This window comes from Ascaphus truei, chromosome 4, assembly GCF_040206685.1.
Source record: "Ascaphus truei isolate aAscTru1 chromosome 4, aAscTru1.hap1, whole genome shotgun sequence".
In the NCBI taxonomy this organism is placed as follows: domain Eukaryota; kingdom Metazoa; phylum Chordata; class Amphibia; order Anura; family Ascaphidae; genus Ascaphus; species Ascaphus truei.
The window spans coordinates 382985967-383010847 of NC_134486.1; the positions used below are offsets into that span (position 1 = coordinate 382985967).

Consider the following 24881-nt stretch of genomic DNA (forward strand, 5'->3'; position numbering starts at 1 on the left):
TTTAGAAACGTTTTGAATTTGAGAGGAGAATGAGAGGAATCAAGTGTGACCCCTAGGCAGCGTGCTTTGGCTACTGGGTGGATGATCTTATTTCCAATAATAATGTGGAAGGAGGTAGTAGGGCCAGGTTTGGGAGGAAGTATAAGGAGCTCTGTTTTTGCCATGTTAAGTTTCAGTCGGCGGATGGCCATCCAGGATGATATTCCAGACAGGCATTCAGAAACTTTGGTCTGTATAGCAGGTGTAAGGTCAGGGGTTGAAAGGTAAATTTGTGTGTCGTCAGCATAGAGGTGATATTTAAACCCAAAAGATGTTATTAGGTCACCTAGAGAGTGTGTAAAGAGAAAAGAGAAGGGGTCCCAGGACAGAGCCCTGGGGTACCCCCACAGAGAGATCAATAGAGGAGGAGGAGGTGTTAGCAAAAGAGACACTCAAAGTACGATGGGAGAGGTAAGAGGAGATCCAGGATAGAGCTTTATTCCGAATACCAAGAGTATGGAGAATTTGAAGGAGAAGAGGGTGGTCCACGGTGTCGAATGCTGCAGAGAGGTCGAGTAATATGAGCAGAGTGTAATGACCTCTGTCTTTGGCAGCATGGAGGTCGTCAGTTATTTTAGAGAGGGCTGTTTCAGTAGAGTGAGCAGTGCGGAAGCCAGATTGTAGAGGGTCTAGAAGAGAATAGGTGTTGAGAAAGTGTAGCAATCGAGAGAATACAAGGCGTTGAAGGAGTTTGGAGGCAAAAGGCAGGAGGGAGACAGGTCGATAGTTAGAAGGACAGTTAGGGTCAAGCTTGCTGTTTTTGAGTAATGGTATAATGGTTGCATGCTTGAAGGAGGATGGAAAGGTACCAGAGTAGAGGGAAGAGTTAAAGATCTGTGTGAGCGTAGGGATTATAGAAGGAGCAAGAGGTTTTAGGAGATGGGAGGGAATAGGATCAAGAGGGCAAGTGGTAGAGGGAGAAGAGGAGATCAGCAGTGACACATCCTCCTCCGAGATAACGGAAAAAAAGTCAAGAAGGGCAGGAGGAGAGTTGGGAAGCAGTGGGGGATGGGAGGAAGCAACCGATGGGATGTTCTGACATATGGATTCCACCTTTTCCTTAAAAAAGTCAGCAAAGTCCTGAGTTGAGATGGAGGAAGAAGAGGAGGCAGCCAAGGGTGGTCTGAGTAGAGAGTCAAAGACAGAAAAGAGTCGGCATGGGTTAGACTTGTGTGTGTTGATTAGTGATGAAAAGTAGGTTTGTTTAGCCTGAGAGAGGGCAGAGTTGAAACAGGACAGCATACATTTCTAGTGAATGAAGTCTGCGAGCGTATGAGATTTCCTCCAGAGGCGTTCAGAGGAATGAGTGGAGGAACGCAGCATGCGTGTGTGGGAGTTTAGCCAGGGTCTGGGGTTAGAAGGGCGAGGACGGCAGAGAGAAAGCGGGGCATGAAGATCAAGAGAGGAAGATAAGGCAGAGTTGTAGTTCCTGACCAGGTTGTCGTGGTCTGAAGCAGAACTGAGAGAGGAGAGGGAGGAGCGTAAAGTGGAATCAAGAGCTGGTAGGTTAATAGAGCGCAGGTTTCTGCAAAAACGAGGGCGAGATGGAGATGGAGAGAAGCAAGAGAGAGAAAATGAAATGAGGTGATGGTCAGAGAGAGGAAAAGGGGAAATGGAGAAATCGGAGAGAGAGAAGTTTTTAGTGAAAACCAGGTCTAGGTAGTGTCCATCCTTGTGGGTGCTGGCTTCAGTCCACTGTTGAAGGCCAAAAGAAGGGGTTAGAGAGAGAAAGCGGGAAGCCCAAGGGAGAGAGGGGTCATCAATGTGGCAGTTGAAGTCCCCAAGGAGAAGAACAGGGGAGTCTGAGGAGAGGAAGAAAGAGAGCCAGGATTCAAAGTGAGAGAGAAAGGCAGAAGGGGGATGAGTAGAGGAAGGTGGGCGATAGATAACCGCCACATGAACAGGGAGAGGAGAGAAGATCTGGACTGTGTGAACCTCAAAGGAGGGAAAAGCAAGAGAGGGAGGAGTAGGAACGGTTCGGTAGCGGCAGAGAGAGGAGAGCCGGAGCCCCACGCCTCCACCCCTGCCATCAGGGCGCGGAATGTGGGAGAAGGAAAGACCACCATAAGAGAGGGCAGCTTCCAGAGCAGAGTCAGACTGAGTGAGCCAGGTCTCAGATATAGCAAATAGGAGCAGAGAGTGAGAGAGAAAGACGTCATGCACAGAGAGGAACTTGTTAGAGAGGGAGCAAGCATTCCAAAGGGCACAGGAGAAAGGGAGAGAGGAGGGAGGGTGGCAGGGGATGGGTATGAGGTTGGAGGGGTTTACACCAGAAGGAGTAGAAGTTGCATGTGGAAGGCGAGGACAAGAGCAAGTAGAAATAAGGCAGGGACCAGGATTGGGAGAGATTTCCCCAGAAGCGAGGAGAAGCATGGATAGAAAGTGAATGTGTGAGGATGATTTGTAGGAGTGTGTTTTAGTGAAGGGGGTATTGCTGTGGCTTGTCAGAGGGAGCAGGTAAGAATGGAGTTCATGTGAACTGAGAAGTGGTGAGGAAAGGAGAGATGAAGATATATGAATAGAGTTAGAGACATGATACGGCTGGTGGAAGGAAGTGCATAATTTGAAAAGAAGTGAGGTCACAGCAAATATAAAAAATAAAGGTGGCATCACAGCAATCGTTAAGTGCTGAGATGTGCAGTCTGGGATAGATGATATCCTCCTTTCCAGCGTAGTTCAAATGCAGGAATCAGAAGCAGAAGGCGTTGTCCACTTTTCCACTTCTTTTTGAACTTCCTCACTACTTTAAACATTTCTACTTAAAAGCATTTCTGCTTAGGAGCAGTGGCTGAAGGCAGCAATGGCTGTTGTGAGTTTACTTATATACTTTTCCAAAGTCATCTGGCTGGCCCAACTTAATTAGCACATGTGAGGGATGTTAAAGCAAATGGTGTGAAAGATTAATTAAATTAAGACACACCAGGGTATGATGACAGACAATTTGAGATATGTTTTTACCTAAATTGAACTAAATAGACAGCAGGGTATGATGATTGCAGGACAGACAGACAATTTGAGATATGTTTTTACCTAAATTGAACTAAATAGACAGCAGGATATGATGATTGCAGGACAGACAGACAATTTGAGATATGTTTTTACCTAAATTGAACTAAATAGACAGCAGGATATGATGATTGCAGGACAGGCAGACAATTTGAGATATGTTTTTATCAATGGAACGTTCTGTGTGGTTGTGCCAAATCAGCACTTCATTAGCCCCATACTAACATGCCCAGCCTCTAGGACGCAACTATGCATGCTCCAATGTGAGATTAATTGGCTTGCTTGAGCATTCTTACAATAAGGCTGAGTCCATAGAGACTTCAGCCGTGCGGAGGCGCGCTGAGGCTGAGGGAAAGCGGGTGCTTTCCCTGGCCTTAGTTCGCGCGCCGTCTGGGGGCGTGTCGGGGGACGGGCCAGTGACGTCACGGAGCTGGTTCGCCCTCATTGGGCGTGAGCGCTCAAACTAAAAAATTGTCAGCTACGCTTCTGCACGCTTGCGGAAACGTGCGCGAGCCCCTGCTAAAGCCGCTCTCATTGCGGCTGCAGGGGCTTACTGACAAGCATCAGCGCGGGTCAGCGCCTAAGCGCTGACCATGCCCGGGGCCTAAGAGACAAGACCAGGAAGGGGAAGGTCCCCGCCAGTGGAGCGTGGACACAAAATATTTATTTATTTATTTATAAAATATTTTACCAAGAAGTAATACATTGAGAGTTACCTCTCGTTTTCAAGTATGTCCTGGGCACAGAGTTAAAACAAATAATACATGTTTACAAATAGTTACATAATGAGCAGGGTATACATTATATACAAGACATTGCATGCATAGTTAAAGAAAATCTATATTATGAGCGTATGAAACAGTTACAGACCACATTAAAATGTGTGACAGCCTTAGATTTGAAAGAACTTAGACTGGTGGTGGATATGAGAGTCTCTGGTAGGTTGTTCCAGTTTTGGGGTGCACGGTAAGAGAAGGAGGAGCGGCCGGATACTTTGTTGAGCCTTGGGACCATGAACAGTCTTTTGGAGTCTGATCTCAAGTGATAGGTGCTGCACGTGGTAGGGGTGAGGAGCTTGTTCAGGTAGCTGGGTAGCTTGCCCATAAAGAATTTGAAGGCAAGACAGGGAAGGTGAACTTTGCGCCTAGACTCGAGTGATGACCAATCTAGTTCTTTGAGCATTTCGCAGTGATGTGTGTTATAGTTGCATTGGAGAACAAAACGACAAATTGAGTTGTAGAGGGTGTTAAGTTTGCTAAGGTGGGTTTGAGGTGCCGAGCCATATACTATGTCTCCATAGTCAATAATTGGCATTAGCATCTGCTGTGCGATACATTTTCTGACCAGGAGACTTAGGGAGGATTTGTTCCTGTAAAGTACCCCTAGTTTGGCATAGGTTTTGGTTGTCAGGGTATCAATGTGCATCCCGAATGTTAAGTGGGAGTCAAACCATATGCCCAGGTATTTAAAACTAGTACCAGGAGTTAGGATGGTGTTAGTGTTGGTTGTAATCTGGAGCTCAGTTGCTGGAAGCTTTAAAAATTTAGTCTTGGTCCCAAACACCATTGTTACAGTCTTGTCAGTGTTTAAAAACAGTTTGTTTTGGGAAATCCAGTTTTCGAGTCTGAAAAAGTCAGATTGAAGTATGTGTTGAAGATCAGAGAGGCTATGGCTGTGTGCATATAGGATTGTGTCATCTGCATACATGTGTATTGAGGCTTCCTGACAAGCTGTGGGGAGATCATTGATGAACACTGAGAAGAGTAGGGGCCCAGAACAGAGCCTTGCGGGACGCCACAGGTGATAGGCAGGGGGTTAGAGTTAGAGCCAGAGATGGACACATGTTGGGATCTACATGATAGGTAGGACTGAAACCAGTTTAAAGCATGCTTCCCTATTCCAGAGCTCTGGAATTTGTTGAGCAGGATAGCATGATCAACAGTATCAAAAGCCTTTGCAAAATCTAGGAATACTGCACCAGTGAGTTGACCCCGTTCCATTCCACACTGGATTTCATTGCAAACTTTTAGCAGGGTAGTTACGGTGGAGTGTTTGGGGCGAAAGCCAGATTGGAATTGGCTAGGGAAATTTGTCTTGTTATAGTAATCGCTTAAATGTCCATTAATCCCAAATTTGTAAATATTGGATGTCTTTAATACTGATGGGTATTGAGTTCATTCATTTGTAGATTCTCCAATAGTGGAGGGACATTTTTTGATGAGTAACTGAAAGACACCTCTATTTGAAATGAAATTTGAGTGAGATAAGTTGAATAGTTCCTTTGCGAATGCCACTGTTCATGGCCAAATGCAAATAAGAGTAACCAAAGTGGGCATCCCTGGTGAGTACCACTTTTAATTTAGACAATGGAGGATGGCAGTGATACAATTTTACATTTTGCTAGCGGAAAGGAATACAGTTGCCTGTAGTGTTGTAAACATATAGTGCCAGTTCACACAATTGAATGCCTTTTTGGCAACAAGAGCAAGCAACATAGAAGGGAACTTGTATGTTTTGGCAAAGTGGATAATGTCTATTGCTTGGTATTGTCTATAGTCTGCCTCCTAGGGTTAGAGCCCACTTGATCTGGATGGACCAGACTTTATATATACGGTATACTGTACATTGTCTAGTAGTTAACAGAAATCTTGATGGCAGATTTAAAAAGTATGATGGGTCTATAACAGAAGTAAGGGTTTGTCCGGCAGAACACGTTACTGGACAGATGAGAAATTTTAAAGATGTACTGAGTGTTGACTTGACGGGACCCTCTGTACTCTCATATTCTGCAGTTATATCAAGGGAGAGAACAGAATGTTTTCCACCTGAGGAAGGCGTCAGTCTCCTCTAAAATGTTGTGTTGTTTCCATCACCTGTATATGCAGTAAATGGTGTAAGTATGTATGTATGTACAGTATGTCTTTATTTATATAGCGCCATTAATGTACATAGCGCTTCACTGCAGTAATATACGTGATAATCATATAAATAACAAATACTGTAATACAAATATCACATAATGGGAAGAAATGCTTCAAACATAAAAGTGACACTTAGGAAAAGGAGTCCCTGCTCCGAAGAGCTCACAATCTAATTGGACCTGTCTGCAGATGTGTGTGTTTGATTGTCTCCACTACTACTCCCTTGAGATGGGTCTATAACACACGCAGCATGCTGGGTCCTTGCCATCCTGCATTAGAAAAATGTTAGACTGCAGCTAATATATTGTTTGTCTGTTTTGACTTATCTTTCCCACCACGATTTGTTACTGTCATGAACCCCTGCAATATTTAAATATATGAATCAGAAAGGAGACCTGTTTTCTCTGAATAGGTACTGTAGCATTTGTATCACTCAGATATTTTTCACTAATTTACAAAATTAATTTGTTGCCACAATAAAGTCACATTATAAACAAAATATGTGTTATATTTTACGTAGGCACTTTATATTGTAACAATTGCGCTGTTTTATGTATGTGTTTTATATCTGAGAATTATTTCGCTGTCAAAACCCCATTGGAGGCGAGAGCACCAGACTTCAAACAAATGCAATGAATCATATTACCTCTGTAGCTATTTCTGAGTCCAGTTCCTAGAACAGTATATGCTTTATTAGCTTTCTCATAATCCAGAGCATAGATTCCTCAGCAGATTAAGTGAGACATACAGTAGGTTCAGTTCACCTCTAAGCTTTATGAGGTCCCATAGGACACTATCTAAATGGTTCAGTTTGTGGATTTCTTTACTCTAATTCCTCAATATGGAATTGCTGTGTGTGCTTGGGACTTAGTACAGGGCCTTTGCTTACGTTTTACATTTTTAATGGGGCATTCCAAAAAAAAAATATATAATTTTAAATGTGAAGCAGGAGGTCTTTGGTGCTTAACCATGGTAACTTCAGCTCTGGAGACCCCTGCTTCCTGAGATACAATCCTCTAAAGGTGCTGCCGGTTCCTTATGCAGGTTTAATGTTCCCGCGTCACGCGGACCAAAAGGAAGCTGTTGGCTCCCGTGCTGCTGGACATTTAAACCTCCATATTCTTCACCCAGCCGGGGCCGCTGCCAGCACGACCTATGGAGATATGTATCTGGGGAAGAAGGGAGTCCCCATCGCTGACATTAACCTTGTACCCTAGGTGGAACCGAACCTTTAAGAAACTGCACAGTGATAGATTAGTAAAGATAGGGTCCTTATAATCAAATTAGCAGGTCATCGTTTGTTTTTATTTCTTTGCAAATCTAGGTAGCACATAACTGATTCCTCTCATATTGAGTTTCTATTGTAAAAGCTGTAAAGATGCTAAACTTCAGTAGCTACCATCGTCGCTACCAGGAATTCCCATTTGGAATTCCCTGTCGGGTAGTCTTGTTGTCCTATGTGTAAATTGATACCAATCTGTCTGTTATGCGTGTTATTGCCTTTCACCCCCTCTGTACTCTACTGTGAAACATGTTAGCACATTTTATAAATAAAAGATAATAACATATAAGTCATATAGGTCACTGCCTACTGGGATGACACTGACTTAGTTCACATTGCCATCTCATACCTCACGGAGTCATAAAACCCAGTGCTGGAAAACATGTAATATGGACATGGGAACCTGGTTTTAGTGCTTTTTAATCCTTGTTACAACATTATATACTTACTGTACCTACTTGCATAATACAGTTTGTACTGAATTATGAAATGTATATACTGCATGTATACGTGTATATAACTGTGTGCGTCTGTGTGTGATGTTTGAGTTTATACTTCTTGGTGCTGTGGATACCGATCCTTGCTACTTTCAGTGTGAAGGCGTTTGTGGAGCACGGCTATTTTTTTTGTAACCTTACCATTGATTTCTTAGAGATATGTAGAGATGGGCGAATTTCGGGGGGCGGATTTGGATCCGCAGCAGATCGTCCGGTTCCTTGGGTCCGCGGATTTCAGCGGATCAATCTGAAAAACGGCGATTTGCGTTTTGCGGATTGTGTATAATTATTATCAATACACTGCGGATTCTGCAACCCATGGCCGGATTGCTGAATCCGCGGATTGGATCCAATGGTGGTTTTAGATGAACCCGGGCGGATTGAAACCACCCAAATCCATTTGCAGATTTTACACCTCAAACCAGATTTTGGGGTTACATCATCGAAAATCAGGGTGAACGGATCTGGTGCTGATTCGCCCATCTGTAGAGCTATGGTCCTATTTAATACACTGTTTGATCCCAACCATGTGATGACAATATAATACTGAACATCCCCCCCTGATGCCTTCTAGATGACTAAGCAGGAGAAGGGAAGGGCATTTTAACTGCAAAAGATGCTCAACATCACACAACATTGCACAATGGAAGTGAATCCCATCCCAAATTCCAGGTTGCCATGGGAGTAGTCTAATAATACAAAATCAATTACAAGACTTCGACTTTTCCCATTAAAAAGTAACAGTATCATTAACCAAGAATTAACTCCATTAAAATAACTCTGCTTTTGATCCAGCTTGATAGTAGAATGGTCTATTCTTTTACCATATACCGGTAATACTTCCCTGAGACTGGAGAATGTAGACATGTGTGCGGTCGTGTATCAATGCCTTTCAGTGTTGCTGCTGGGGTTTTTTTTTTTTTTCCTTCCATCGTTTGCAGTCAAGATTTACATTCATAGCACATTCTTTGTAACTTGCTTTTTTTTGTTGTTAAGAGCCACAATATAGAGGAGACATTCTCCCAGTACCAAAGGTTATCTCGGTCTTTATTGCAACATAAGCCTCAGAGATTGCCATATGCTCCAGAGGGTTGTGTGAGTGCATTTTAGAATAAAGGATCACCCACTGCTTTTCAAGGTATGGGAAGTAAATGCCCTTGTAATGGGTTTTTGCCTTTGAAATTAGGTGCATTTGCATCTTGTTGTGGCTGTTATTGTTCAGTTGTGTGGTACGGAGAATCCACAGCACAATACATTTGAGCAGTAGACATTTAAAAAGAAAAAACTAAAACCTTATTTTGGATATGTCTCGTAGAGCTATCTACAGGCATACCCCGCTTTAAGGACACTCACTTTAAGTACACTCGCGAGTAAGTACATCTCGCTCCATAGGCAAACGGCAGCTCACGCATGCGCCAGTCAGCACGTCCTGAACAACAATATCAGCTCCCTACCTGTACCGAAGCTGTGCGCAAGCGGGGAGACTATAGAGCCCGTTACAAATGCGTTATTTACATCAGTTATGCACGTATATGACGATTGCAGTACAGAACATGCATCGATAAGTGGGAAAAAGGTAGTGTTCACTTTAAGTACATTTTCGCTTTACATACATGCTCTGGTCCCATTGCGTACCTTAATGTGGGGTATGCCTGTATATTCTTTTTTAACTTGGGTGCAAAGAAGTATACCTCGAAGCTCGCAGACTGGAGGATATAGCTGCAAATGATCAGTCTCTGTCCTCCTTTTAACATAAAGCGTTTGCTCTCTTACCACCAGAAAGCGACACGGGGAGTGCTCACACTTCTCTTCCCTGACCACTTTTCAAAAATAGCTGATATCCTGGCATGTACAATCAAAGTCATGTTGAAATCTAATTACATTTCTTCCTTAAATGTTATAATACTGTACGTCAAGAAACCAAAAAAAGGTGACTTTTCTTGGAAATGAAGCGTTATTTGTTTTTTTTCCAGCGCATGTCCAACAAGTGTTTCCTCCAAACTTTGTCAGCAGCGTTCAAGGTTCAGCTGCATTTTTAATAGTCAGTTATGGTTTGTCGGTGTCCATAAGCCACACAATCCAATTACCATCTTGTAGTTCATAGAATCTATTGTTCAGACATATATAATTGCTGCGGTTTGAAGTGCATTATATTCCGACCTCTTGAGACATGTGTTGGTAAACCTGCTGTGCAGCTCTTGCTTTCTTTTTAATTCTAGTCCTTTGTAGCGTAACATGTTCTTTGTTGCAGGACTAAAGGAGGAAATAGGCTGTTAGTGGAGATAAAGTGTAGCACTAAGTGTGTTTTGTGCCCTCCTTTTGCAGCATTCTGCTGAATTGTTGGCAGTCGTCCGCCTCCCCTTCATCCATCCCAGTTATCTCCTGAATGTTGTTGACAATGAGGAGCTGATAAAGTCATCAGAGGCTTGCCGGGACTTGGTCAATGAAGCAAAGCGATATCACATGCTTCCACACGCCCGACAGGAGATGCAAACGCCACGAACCAGGCCAAGACTATCAGCAGGTAAAGCAGACCCTACAGTCGGAATCAACTCTCATGTTCTCTAGATGATGGGGTCCACATTCAGTAATGCGATGGCGTGTCATTCACCATTTTCCTGATAACAAGACGGGCAAAGCGGAGCCCCTTTTGTTTCCCCAGGGAACAGATTTAACACCTTGACTTCAAAAAACAATCTAGCAATATTTGGGACCAATGTGGATATTAGAGTATTTTTTTCTGTGCAAAATGCTTTCCTGGTATTTGCCATTGTGTCAGTATCTGATAACCTATTCAACACGGTGTACTGCGGTGCATCCTTCTGCCATCGATAGGGTTTATTTTCACTATATTGCAAGCCCAACCTACTTGCATAGTACCCACCTTGACCTGTTTATCATGGAGACTTTTTTACAGGTAGCTAATAATTGTACAGTATGATTTGTTTGCTTTGTCCCTGACAAGGATTGTCTCTGCTCAATGCAAGTTAAGGGAAATTAGAGGGACCTAATACATTTTCCTCCCAAAGCACCCTGACTATACTGTTGCTTTTACATCTCAGCCCATATGCTTAGATGTCTGTGTCATTACCATTTTCCTCTGATGGAACTTTCTTCCTCGTATCTGCAGGTGTGGCCGAGGTAATTGTCCTAGTCGGTGGTCGCCAGATGATAGGAATGAATCAGAGGACGCTGACAGCCGTCACCTGTTTAAATCCACAAATCAATAAATGGTACCCACTGGCCAGTCTACCCTTCTACGACCGGGAATTTTTCAGTGTTGTGAGCGCTGGAGACAACATCTACCTTTCAGGTAACAAAGGAGGCAGGCTTGTCAATCTGTGTAAATACAGGGAACAGTAAATACACATAACGTAACAAGTAATATACAGTACATCTCACACAGATTTCCTATTACAGTAAGCCGCAATCTCATTCAATGACAATCCTTCTGCCCTTTCGGCTTCATCACTTTTTACTTGGCAGAACAGAGTAATATAACAACCTGTTTGTTTCTAGTCGCTCTATTTTGTGGCTTACAGCTTTTGCTTGGAAGCTCACTGTGCCACATGGTTCCCCTGGACTCCAGTACTGGAACTTGACAAAATCAGAGGGCGGCCAACGTGGGAGGAGGGAGATAACTTATCAGTATTCCTGATCTAAGCACGAATTTCAGAAACACCACTGTATACAGTGTTTAAACATGTAATGGGGTTGGGTTAAACAGCAGAGTTTGTGCAGAATAATGGTTGAGAAGACAGGTCGGTGGAGGCCCCTCATTGCCATAGGAGCCTGTAGGGAAGGGCACGGTATAAAGTGGAAACCTTTCTCTGTGCTTATTCATATCAATGTTTGCACAAGTCTACAGATGCAGGCACGCACCAGAAATTAATAGAAAGGGTGGTTTTTAAGCAAACCTTTTAAAAACACCATCTCACCTTAACATACCTGGACCAGGTGCTTAACACGAGCAGTGTAGTGACCTGCAGTGCATTCCTCCCTAGCACTGAAGGGTTTAAAGAGTCCCTGAATGCAATGTGACTATCACAACCACCACTGTCTGATCCCTAATAAATAATGACAATAATAATACTTGAATTCCTATATAGTGCTGACAATGTATGGCTCACTGTATATAGAATTTTGCAGGCATAATAAGATCCTGTTTTTGGTACCTGAGGCACAGAGAGAGTGTCTTGATCAAGGTAACAAAGAGAACTGATACTGGGATTCAAACTAGGTTCTTTCAACTACACGGCTCCTTCTATCCAAGTGAACACTGGAAAAGCAGCCACTCCGGGGATGATCTTTATCAATGTGTAACCTGCCACAAAACTGGGGGGAAAAATAAGTTAAGAGCAGTTGGAGGAAAAAATCCCATTGGAAACTGTGGCTTTTTTTGCACAAGTGTTTTAAATATAGATGTGGTGATTGACATTGCACTGTGGGCCCCTGTGCAAAGTGGGAACGTAGCTCTCAGAAGGAGGAACATATTAAGAACTAGAAAAAAAGTAAGGTTACCGTATGCAGCAAGTACAGATTCAAAATCAAAAGGTGAGCACAACAGAAAGACAGCATCAAGCATCAACAAAACAAGATATAAAGAACAATTCAAACTGTTTATTTGCATTCATTTCTGTCATTATTATTATCATTTATTTGTAAAGCCCCAACCTATTCTGCAGCGTGGTACAATGGGGGTGCAGAGATTTGATCATTACTTAAATAGAGTTTCATACAAATAAGGACAAACAGATACAGATGAAATCTCCGGTTGTGGCTTACCCTCCAGGAACACTCAGTCGGCTGCCCGCGAGAGAATTTGTGTCTCCCCCTGGTGCACTTTCACCCACGATGGCATGTAAAAAGCCTGTTGAAGCACACGCACGCTTTGTGCCTGTGGTGCAGGGGGGGAGTTCCTGCGTGGGAGCCACGTGGAGGGCAAGCCACAACTGGAGACTTCATCTGTACCAAGAGGCCATGAGGGCCCTGCTTGTGAGAGCTTACACTCTAGAGGGAATGAAGGACAATGATGAAACAACAAAAAGGTAAAGTGGCTTCTCATTGGGGGATGGATTATGCCTGAGGGTGTAGTATGGCTCAGTTAGACAGCTGGGAAGGAATTCCAGAGATAGGGGGCAGCACAGGAAAAGTCTTGTAGGCAGGAGGAAAGGTGGATGTAGTGGGCAGAATGTAGTAGGCGTTTATGTTTGTATTTTGGGGGTGAGGGCTGAGATGTAATTGGGACAGCATTGCTCAGAGCTTTGTAAGCCGGAGCTAGGGTTTGAAATGACATTCTCGAGGATATGGGAAACCAGTGTAGGGATTTGCATAGTGGAGAAGCAGAAGTAGATCAGTGAATGACGTAGATGAGTCTGGCAGCTGCGTTTTGGATGGCTTCGAGGTGGAATAGGTGGACAAGGGGAATGCCAACTAGGAGAAGGTTGCAGTAGTCAAGGTGGGACAAGATGAGTGAGTAAATTAGGATTTTAGTGATACCATGAGTGAGGAAAAAGTGTATCTTGCCAATATTTCAGAGGTGGAGACAGCAGGACTTTGTGAGGGACTGAATGTGAGGAATGAAGGAGACATCAGAGTCAAAGATGAGCCCTAGCCATCGGTCTTGAGGTGTTGATGAGATTGTGGTGTTATTGACAGAGGGAGACTTTGGGTATAAGGGTAGCATTGGAAGGGGTAAAAAGTATTATTTCTGTTTTGGACATGTTAAGCTTCAACCATTAGTGGGCCATCAAGAACGAGATTACAGATAGAAATTTGGTGACACGGAACAGGAGGGAGGGGGGGAGGTCAGGGGAGGAGAGATTTGGGTGTCCTCAGCATGATACTGAAAGCCAAAAGATTGTGTTAGTTAACCAAGAGAGGAGGTGTAGATTGAGAAGAGCAGAGGCCAAGGATAGAGCCTTGTGGAACCAAAACAGAGAGATTGAGTGAAAAGGAGTAGACACTGGAGAGAGGAACACTGAAGGGAGTTGTTGGATAGGTAGGACATGAACGAGGAGATGCCTGATTCACGGAGGGCAATGGAATGTTCAGAAGAAGGGGATATGCTACTGTACTTTTAGCAGCTGGAATCCATTCATTTTGCGCCACTGACTCATTATGTATGTGCATTTGTCAGAGGTTTGAGAATGAAACACTCTAAAGAAGCACAGCAATTTGTCAATTGAGTCCAGTTACTGAACAGAGGTCCATCTGCCTGAAATAAATGTATTTATTTATTTATTTATAAAATATTTTACCAGGAAGTAATACATTGAGAGTTACCTCTCGTTTTCAAGTATGTCCTGGGCACAGAGTAAAACAAAATAATACATGGTTAAAAATACAGTTACATAAATGAACAAGGTATTCATTATATACAAGACATTGCGTGCTCAGTTAAAGAAAATATATATAATGAGCGTATGAAACAGTTACAGACCAGATTAAAGTGTGAGACAGCCTTAGATTTGAAAGAACTTAAGCTGGTGGTGGATATGAGAGTCTCTGGTAGGTTGTTCCAGTTTTGGGGTGCACGGAAGGAGAAGGAGGAACGTCCGGATACTTTGTTGAGTCTTGGGACCATGAATAGTCTTTTGGAGTCTGATCTCAGGTGATAGGTGCTGCATGTGGTAGGGGTGAGGAGCTTGTTCAGGTAGCTGGGTAGCTGGTCCAGAAAGTATTTGAGGGTGAGACAGGAAAGGTGAACTTTGCGCCTAGACTCTAGTGATGACCAATCTAGTTCTTTGAGCATTTCGCAGTGATGTGTGTTGTAGTTGCATTGGAGAACAAAACGACAAATTGAATTGTAGAGGGTGTCAAGTTTGCTAAGGTGGGTTTGAGGAGCCAAGCCATATACTATGTCTCCATAGTCAATAATTGGCATTAGCATCTGATGTGCAATACGCTTTCTGACCAGGAGACTTAGGGAGGATTTGTTCCTGTAAAGTACCCCTAGTTTGGCATAGGTCTTGGTTGTCAGGGTATCAATGTGCATCCCGAATGTTAAGTGGGAGTCAAACCATAAGCCCAGGTATTTAAAACTAGTGACAGGTGTTAGGGTGGTGTTAGCGTTGGTTCTAATCAGGAGCTCAGTCACTGGAAGCTTTACAAATTTAGTCTTGGTCCCAAATACCATTGTTACAGTCTTGTCAGTGTTTAAAAACAGTTTGTTTTGGGAAATCCAGTTTTCGAGTCTCAAAAAGTGAGACTGAAGTATGTGTTGAAGGTCAGAGAGGCTATGGCTGTGTGCATACAGGATTGTGTCATCTGCATACATGTGTATTGAGGCTTCCTTACAAGCTGTGGGAAGATCATTAATGAACACTGAGAAGAGTAGGGGCCCCAGAACAGAGCCTTGCGGGACACCACAGGTGATATCCAGGGGGTTGGAGTTAGAGCCTGAGATGGACACATGTTGGGATCTTCCTGATAGGTAGGACTGAAACCAGTTTAAAGCATGTTTCCCTATTCCAGAGCTCTGGAGTTTGTTAAGCAGGATAACATGATCAACTGTGTCAAAAGCCTTTGCAAAATCTAGGAATATTGCACCAGTGAGTTGTCCCCGTTCCATTCCACACTGGATTTCATTGCAAACTTTTAGCAGGGTAGTTACGGTGGAGTGTTTGGGACGAAACCCAGACTGGAATTGGCTAGGGAAATTTGTCTTGGTGTAGAAATCGCTTAATTGCGGGTGGACACGTTTTTCCATAACTTTGGATAGAATTGGGAGAAGTGAGATTGGCCTGTAGTTTGAGACAGTGTTTTTGTCCCCACTTTTGAAGATTGGGACAACTCTGGCAGTTTTCCAGGTCTTAGGGATACAGTATGGCCGGCAGACAGGATAGAGTTGACTATGGACGCAATTGGTTTGGCAATGGCTGGGGCACCAAGTCGTAGAAACCTAGATTGTAGTAAGTCGGGTCCACATTGGCTGCTTAGTTTTAGTTTGAGGAGCGCTTGTGTAATCTCCTCTTCAGATACTGGGCGAAATTGAAAATTATGGGCAGTGTTGGGAGGGGGTGGGACTATAGGGGTACTCCCAGGATGAGATTCAGGTTTGTGGTTTGTGCTGCGTTTCGCTAATAAGTTAGTGGCACACCCCACAAAGTAATCATTGAATGCATTTGCAATGTCAGTGGGGTTTGTCAGAGTACAATCCCCCCAAAGATTCTGAAGTGTAAGTGATTTATGTCTTGTTTGGCTAACCTGTGATGCTATGTTTCTGTCAGCTAACTCTAGGTCATCTGTGATTTATGATCTTGGTCTTCCCATTTGTTGGCTACTCTGGTAGAGCGGAGTAAGATATGAAGAAAGGCCATTCTTAATCCACATCACATAGGGAGATCAGTTAGTAGGGTTTTCAATATTCCAACATGCTGCACTAATTTGGGCAGAATCATACTTTCTTTACTGTTTCCTTGAGTAGCAGTATGTTCTCCTGTTTTTCGGGCACTTGTCCATTCTGTAAAAATATTATAATTTCCATACTATTGTAATATTACGGCATAGCTACAATAGAATAGCATATGGTTTCCATTTCACATCTTTCTCAGTACTGTCTTGGTAGCTTGTTTATTCATAATGAATATATATATATATATATATATATATATATATATATATATATATATATATATATATATATATATATATATCCTGTTGGAAATTATAAGACCTCTCATCTGATTGTTATTGTTAATGTTTATTTGGATCTTAATATTAGATAATATACTACAGACAAATATATAGTTACTATAGATAATTATAGAGGTTCCACATACTGTACACCTTTGTAATACTCTTATTTCCCTATTACGTCTGCAAAACCTCCTTCCTTTTATCCTTCGTAAGAGAAACGGACAATAGAAGCAAAGTCCTTTGCACATAGGAAAGGATTAAGAGACAAATTCATTTTTGGGGTTATTAGTGGGCCAGCCCTGAAATTATTGCAGTTGCAAATACTGTACAAAGAATATATTTAGTGCCTACATTATTATATTGTAAAAAATAAAGTGTTTTTCTTATGGGCTAAGCCTTCAATATCTATGAGCAGTATTTGACTTATTGCTTATAATATCTGGCAGGTTATTTACCCATTTAGTATTTGACCAATTAGGTGCCTGCCCTTTGTACAGATCAAAAGTGTGTCCCTTTCTCCCGAACACAGTGTCATGTTTTCATAGCCAGACCTTGTACTCGTTCTAGTGTCATGAAACAATATTATTGCCCTTTTCACAAATCAGTTTGATGTTAACATTCCAATAACCGAAAAATCATTCTGATGTTTTAATGCAGTCTAAGTAAATAATGTAGTCAATATGTGTACATTATGCAGTAGGCAGAATTGATTTAATAGCTGGAATTGTCTGTAGTCTCTAATAGTGCCCGATAAATTATACTGCGCTATGTTGGAAATGAAAGGGAGCCTTAGGGGGGAGGGGGGGGGGGGACAATGCAGTTACCGTAAATGATACTATGTGTTTAGATTTACATATATTATTTCAGCTAGAGACACTGTCATATCTCCTGTTTAAAAGGATACTGTAGAAGAATCGATGTGTCTCAAATGTCCTATTTACATACATAGTATATGCATTGTATTTTTGGTTATATAGCTCCAACCATGTACGCAGGGCTTTGCAGAGGTATAAAACACAATACAAGAAGAATATAGTACAAATCGGGATAAGTGCATCATTCATCATTATGATGTATTATTTATAATGCACCAGCTAACATGTTCTACAGAGCAGTGCAAAGGTGGTGAAGGACAATGCCACGTAACTGTATATCAGTTTATGCACAATGAAACAATAGGTCAGGAGGTCATCTAAAGTTCTGAACATTTGGGCAAGGAGTTACTTTCCCCAAAGAGCTTGCAGTCTACGAGTCCACAAACATCTGCCTTTATGTTGTATGCACAATGGGGCATTTCCATGACATTTTCATCCAAGTAAGTTAAAGAATGGCAGTAAATGTAAAATTATAATACAGTATATAACATGGCTTTTTAACAATGTAGCTCACGCAGGCGCTGGATGTGACTGTTAGTCTCTGTTCCTGCTAATTTCATACGTGTTGCTTAGGAAGCTAAGTGCAATTTTTCACAATTAAACGTAATTGTAAGCTAATGTAATGGTGCTGTATATGGTACAAATGTTCTAAATGTTTGCAAGATGTTGCAATATCATAATTTTATGATTTTAAAATGAAAAGATAAAGTATTTTAATGCATCTAAAATTACATTAAAATAAGCTCTGAGGCCTGTCTATTTTTAAATGTCTTCTGATCTGGCCCCTTTGGAGAACTAGTTGAAGAGCCCTGATGTATACCGAAGTATAGAGATGTGCAAAGCTTTCGCATGAGGTAATGAACCACGGGAAATTGGCCTTAGTCGCAGAAAAAGCATATTGATGACCTCTCGGTTTCCTGGGCATCTCTCCTTCTCTCATTAACTTCCTTTAGTCTTCACCAGTTTAGCAATTCTAGCACCCACAAGGATGGTCACTATCTAGACCTGGTCTTTACTAAAAACTGTTCCCTTTCTGATTTCTCTATCTCCCCCCTTCAGCTCTCTGACCATCACCCCTTATTATACACATCCACTCATTCTCCTCATCTCCTACCTGTTCTACTCGCTACTCTCAAGACCTTCACTCCATTGACCTCTCTGCTCTGACATCTACTCTGAATGCTAACCTCTCCTCTGTCTGACAATATTGTCAACTCTTATAACTCTATCCTCTGCTCATCGCTTGGTCTATATGCCCCTTCTCTGCTTCGACACACCCGTCCCTCTAACCCAGGGGTACGCAATCTTTTTCCCTTGCGCCCTCCTGCGGCCCTCTCCCCCCCTACTCCTCCTTGGCTCCGGCGTTCTGACGTCACGACATCTGTGGGGAAGATCATTGGTGCACCGCCAGAAACCGTCTGAGCCAAGGTAAGTGAAGTTACAGAGCCCTTCGCCGCTCCCCTGGCATCAAATTTAAATGCCTTCAGGATGAGCGCGGAGCATCTGTAACCGCCGTGCCCCCCAGTTTGCGCACCCTTGCTCTAACCCATGGCCTTGGCTAAATTCACAAATGCTTCCTTCGCACCTGCACTCGCTCCTCTGAACACCTTTGGAGGAAATCTCACACGCAGGCTCATTTTCTGCACTATAAATGTAGCCTGTCCTGTTTTAAGTCTGCTTTCTCTAAGGCCAAGCACTACTTTCTCTCACTCATCAACACTCACAAATCCAATCCATGCTGCCTATTGTCTGTATTTGACTCCCTCCTCCGAACTCCCACCGCCTCTTCCCATCCTTCCTTCACTTCTCCTCAAGCGTTTGCCGTCGACTTTAAAGGCAAGGCGGATGCTATCTACAAGGAGATTCCTGCTGTCCCCTTCTCCTCCTCTGCTTCTACCTAAACCCCCATCCTACACTCTTGACTCCTTTTTCTCCTGTTACAGGGTTGGGAGTTTCTAAGCTGATTTTCTCCTCTCTACCACATGCCCTCTCGATTCGATCCCCTCACACCTTATCCGAACTCTTACTTCTGACTTAGTCCTCAATTTCACCCATAGCTTTACTTCCTCCCTGTCCTCTGGAATTTCCCCCTCCTCCTTTAAGCATGCAATGGTCACACCTATTCTGAAAAACACTCTAGACTCTACGTGCCTTGCTAGCTACTGACCTGTATCCAGGGGAGGATTGGGAGTGAAATGTGGCCCGGTATTTCACTTACCTGCCGGCCCTCCTCCCACGGCATCATACTGTAACGTTACCGCGTCATGTGATGGTGCATTTCATGGCAATATGTCACCATGTGGCATCACATTGCCATGACGACACAGCGTCACACATGACTCGTCGATGGAGAAGGACTTCTTTCTTACAGCGGCCCCACTCTCTCCCCCGGCAATGTTTCAATGCTGAGGGGAAGAGCGCGGAGCCTCTGTAACTGCGATGCATAGCACAAAACAAGCCATTGGGCCTACGCCCCACCAATCATTTGCCCAGTGTCCCGACGACCCAATACGCTCCTGCCTGTATCCCTCCTGCCTTTTGCCTCCAAACTGCTAGAATGTCTCCTGTTCTCCCGTATGATCAACTTTCTTCATTCCCATGCCCTCCTGGACCCTTTACAATCTTGCTTTCGTACAGCTCACTCAACAGAGACTGTGCTCACTAAAAGTAGCCAATGATCTACATGGAGCCAAATCCCATGGTCATTTTTCCCTACTAATCCTGCTCGATCTCTCTGCTGCCTTTGATACTGTTGATCACCCTCTTCTCTTTCATATTATAATCCGCAACAAAGATCTAGCCTTGTTCTCATCATACCTCTCTCATCGCACATTTTCGGTCTTTGTTGATAATACGTCTTCTGTTGATCTGTTTGGTGGTGTACACCCCCCCCCCCCTCCTACCCTCACACTTGTAATCCAGTCCGATGTCTCTGATTGCCTCCTGGCTATATCCTAGTGGATGGCACTGTGCTGCCTTAAACTTAATATGGCTAAAACTGAGCTCCTCATATTTTCTGCTAAACCTGGGAAAATATCCCCTTTTCCATCCCGTAAATGGTTCTAAAATCTATCCTGTCACCAAATCACGTTGCCAAGGAGTGACATTTAGCTCCTCCCTTTCCTTCTTCATTCACATTCACGGCATAGCTAATGGAAACAAAAAGAAAACAGCGCACAACGCCAAATAGTGAAGTAAGTAATAGAATGTATTACAATGTTAAAGGGGTAATAAATCTGCGTACATCAGATAGAAATAACATGTGCATTTAGTGCATAACACACTGGTTACCACTCTGTAGCTGTAAAACAGGACGGTCTGGCACTCAGCTGTCTCTGCAGGAGCCTCTATGATGGTTCTGGGGCATGGCATCCTTCATGCACTCTTCACACAGCAGGACGCTGCTCACAAGGGGATTCCTTTCAAGCAGCCTGGTAATACTGCAGATTCAGACACTTAGTGGGACCGCTCCTCAACCGGCAATATAGAAGAACATTGTTCAGATATAGTGCTCAAGTGACATGATTTGTGATAAACGATAATATCTTGATTGAAGGGAGTAAGCTGGGTTTGAGGTATATGATTGAGTGAGGTATATATGGGTGAGTGTGTGGTCTGTAACCTGAATAAATGTCCTGGTGAGTGTGGGTAATGGAGATATATAAGCCCCACCCCCTCACTGCCAATGTGGACTGGTACTCACACTTTGCATAAACACACCAATAAAATACCTCTATGTACTGTTTAAAGGTACAACTCACGTGACCTTGCCCATTATGCCTTCTGGAATGCGTGCTTCTGCTGGTAGAAATGATTCGGGTAGCCACAGGTGTAGAAGTGCAGCGCACAGCAAAGAACCGGATCCACAGGACAGCAGCAGTATGATAAAAATAAAAGTTCTTTATTGGAAAGTCATGGTGCAGACAGGTATGGGTGCAGGAAAAAACCTCTGTCTCTAACGCGTTTCACGCCTTACTGGCGCTTCGTCGGAAAGAACTTTTATTTTTATCATACTGCTGCTGTCCTGTGGATCCGGTTCTTTGCTGTGCGCTGCACTTCTACACCTGTGGCTACCCGAATCATCTCAACCGGCGATATACTGCCTCCAGGGGAATTCCCCTACAGTCCCCCGTCTCTCCTGTGTAGATTTGCTGCTTTTCCCAGCTGCTATGATCTTAGGGCAGTCCAGAGCTGTTGGAATTGCTCTGCAAACACTTCTGAAGAAGTAGTTAGATCTACGAAACATGTTGGATGTATTAATGCCATCATTTTGCCTATATTCATCCTTTGGATTTGTATCACTATCAGCTTATATTGGCTGCCACCGTGCTAACTGAGCGATCTCTGCGCCGGTAAGAGAGTGTAAGGGACTCTCCTTCTTCCTCCCTATTGATTCCTCCATTGCCACGAGAACTGTGCCGTCACTCCGCTATACCACGTGACGGAGCGGCATCGTGGCACGCTGTGTAAGCCCCTGCAGCTGCGGAAGTGTTTGCAGAGCAATTCCAACAGCTCTGGACTGCCCTAAGATCATAGCAGCTGGGAAAAGCAGCAAATCTACACAGGAGAGACGGGGGACTGTAGGGGAATTCCCCTGGAGGCAGTATATCGCCGGTTGAGGAGCAGTCCCACTAAGTGTCTGAATCTGCAGTATTACCAGGCTGCTTGAAAGGAATCCCCTTGTGAGCAGCGTCCTGCTGTGTGAGGAGTGCATGAAGGATCCCATGCCCCAGAACCATCATAGAGGCTCCTGCAGAGACAGCTGAGTGCCAGACCGTCCTGTTTTACAGCTACAGAGTGGTAACCAGTGTGTTATGCACTAAATGCACATGTTATTTCTATCTGATGTACGCAGATTTATTACCCCTTTAACATTGTAATACATTCTATTACTTACTTCACTATTTGGCGTTGTGCGCTGTTTTCTTTTTGTTTCCATTTCTTAGAGTGTGTGGGGTGCTGAGCCACCCCTAATGTTTATAGCAGCAGACGCCCTTATCAACCACACGGTTATGTTATAATTTAATTATTTAATCACTTATTCACTGTGGTATTGTGGTTTACTTTATTGATATATGGTTTAGTCACTGCACTGTATTCAATTATAAGGAGATAGATAGTAGCGCACAGTTTATTTCTGTTTTTCCACGGCATAGCTAAAACTTTTTGCTTCTTCCTCCTTAATATTGCCAAGATCCGCCCTTTCCTCTGCCACGCTACTGCTAAAACTCTAATGTGAGCCCTTAACCTCTCCCGTCTGAATTATTGTAACATACTGCAAACAGGTCTCCCTTCCTCACAACTTTCTACTTTGCAATCCATCCAAAACTCTGCTGCTAGAATAATTTAACTTTCTCCCAAAACAGTCTCTGCTCAATTACTCCTTACAGTAAATCCCCCTCCTGGCTTCCCATCAAGGTTCGAATGACCCACAAAGTTCTTCTCCTTACCTTACAGACTCTCCACTGATCTGTTCCTCCCTACATATCATCTTTGATCTACTGTAACGCCATGCCCATGCTCGTCTCCTGCGTTCTACCCATAACTGGCTCTTTTCCACCCCTTTCACCTCTTCTGCTTTCTCTCGCCTTAAACCCTTTTCCCTCACTGCCACTTACCTGTGGAATTTCCTAACCCTCGGTATACACCAAGCACCTTCTCTGCCCACATTTAAGACACACCTTAAAACTTACCTCTTAAATAAAGCACTCCAATAGCCTAGACTCATGGCTATTGTCCCACACTGACAGTCACTCCTACCAACGACTGCCACCTACTGCACTTATTCCTTCACCTGCTCTCTGTAAGTCTCCCATCATACTACTCACCGTAGTTTGTAAGCTCTCCGTGGCAGAGATTTCCTTTCCTATTGTCTTACTTTATTTGTTGTACTTATTGTACTAAAATTTCCTGTACTGTATCGTCTCTCTTGTAAAGTGCTAAGTACAGCTGTGGGCGCTATACAGACGAGACCGCAAGTATTCTAAAGCTTGCCTTAAACTAGCCCAGTTACATTCTGGGTATGTGCTGGGTGTAACCTGGCTTGTTTAAGGCAAGTTTAAGGCATTTCTGCATTGACTAATGACCCATAAAATTAACACAGCAGGGGTCCCTGGCAGTCCCATTCAGTTTGAATGGGACTGCCAGGGACCCCCGCTGTTAATCTGATGGTCCATTAATCAATGCAGAAATGCTGGGTCTAGTTTAAGGCAAGTTTAAGGCATGTATCCAGCATGTACCTGGGTCTTTTGGGCGATTACCACTGGTTTGTGTTAGAAAAACCGTGGGCACTACAGTTTAAGTAAAGAGATACATACTGTACATACATTTGGAGTGTCTGTTTTATTTATCCTATGAGATGCTTGCCTTCTCTGGAGCATCCATGAACCATTTTCTATGCTGTTATTGTTTGGTGTGCAAAACCTATACTCTTTTTCTGTTGCTTATTGTAAATTGAACAATAGGTTTATTGAACCTGCCTTGTAATGAATGCTGCAATATCTGTTATAAGAGAGCAGGTGTGATGGCCTAAAAATAACATTGTTGCACCTCTCTTGTTCTCATAAAATAGTTAAAACACATCCAGTCTTATAACTTGTACTACAGCTCAACTGAACCATCCAAAGAAATTGTTGTTTTTTTACACCAAACAATCCCACACCATTCATTACAGCTGTAGGGCTTGTCGTTGACCCAAGAGAATGGATAGCGCCCAGTTGAATATTTTTGGAACCCTATCTTGTTATGAACGTAACATGTCTTCATTAGTCACTGTTAGAATTGCTGTAGGATGTAATATTTTCCAAGAGAGTCGTGTCTCATATTTATGCAGATCCCTCGGGTATGCAATACATCAACCCATTACCGCCCATTTAGCAATTGCTTTTAGTAATCATCATTTTTTTTTAAAGTTGGGCGTGAATGGCAGTGAACAAACATGATTATTTTTCGGAGAAGCAGAGGATGGACCACGTTAGCTGCCAAAAGCTACTGGCCAATGGACCTTAACTGTGTTCTCCCTTCTGACCTTCTGCACACAGTACCAAGAGAGAAAGTATTTGTTGAATCACCGTGTAATTATTACAACAGACATGTAAAGCTAAATATATTTATGTAATTGAATCACCTACTGTAGTTGTCATATTGTAATGGAAAGTTAGCCTGAAAAACAAATACCATTTCATGAGGAATATTCATGAGGGGGGGATGAAGTTGTATTTGCACAGCTGGTTTTAAAATTTATCTTTAGATGCAATTATGCAACCACTTCTGGGGTGGGATCCAGGAAGTGCATTTTTGGTGCTTTAGTCTTCTTTTTTTTTTTAACATTTATTTATTTTTTCCATTTAATAGGTGCATCAATACAATACACACATTGATAAGTAATTAGCTAAGTTGCCGATCGATCCGTTCTCCTGGGATCGATCGGCAAAGATGCGGCTCGGGATTCAGTAAATGGCTGTCAGTGCAGCAGAAGAGGACCAACGATGCAGAGTTCTGTGGGGAAGATCAGTGGTGCACTGCTAGAGAGAGGGCAGGGCTCAAAAAGGGGGGTGCCAGAGCCTGTTTCAGAAGAGGAAGGGAAGGCGACTGTAAATGGTTGCTATAGAAATGAAAAGAT

The 24881-nt window shown here is 43.1% G+C and overlaps 1 protein-coding gene across 2 annotated transcripts in view; it reads left to right on the plus strand.

Annotated features, from left to right (window-relative positions):
* The window catches only part of KLHL29 (kelch like family member 29), an 869600-nt gene that overhangs the window by 717462 nt on the left and 127257 nt on the right, over positions 1-24881 (plus strand). For both annotated transcript variants that reach the window (XM_075598451.1, XM_075598452.1), the window contains 2 exons: positions 10071-10269; positions 10876-11058. In XM_075598451.1, the coding sequence (XP_075454566.1) occupies positions 10071-10269; positions 10876-11058 (382 nt within the window). The remainder of the gene's footprint in view (positions 1-10070; positions 10270-10875; positions 11059-24881) is intronic.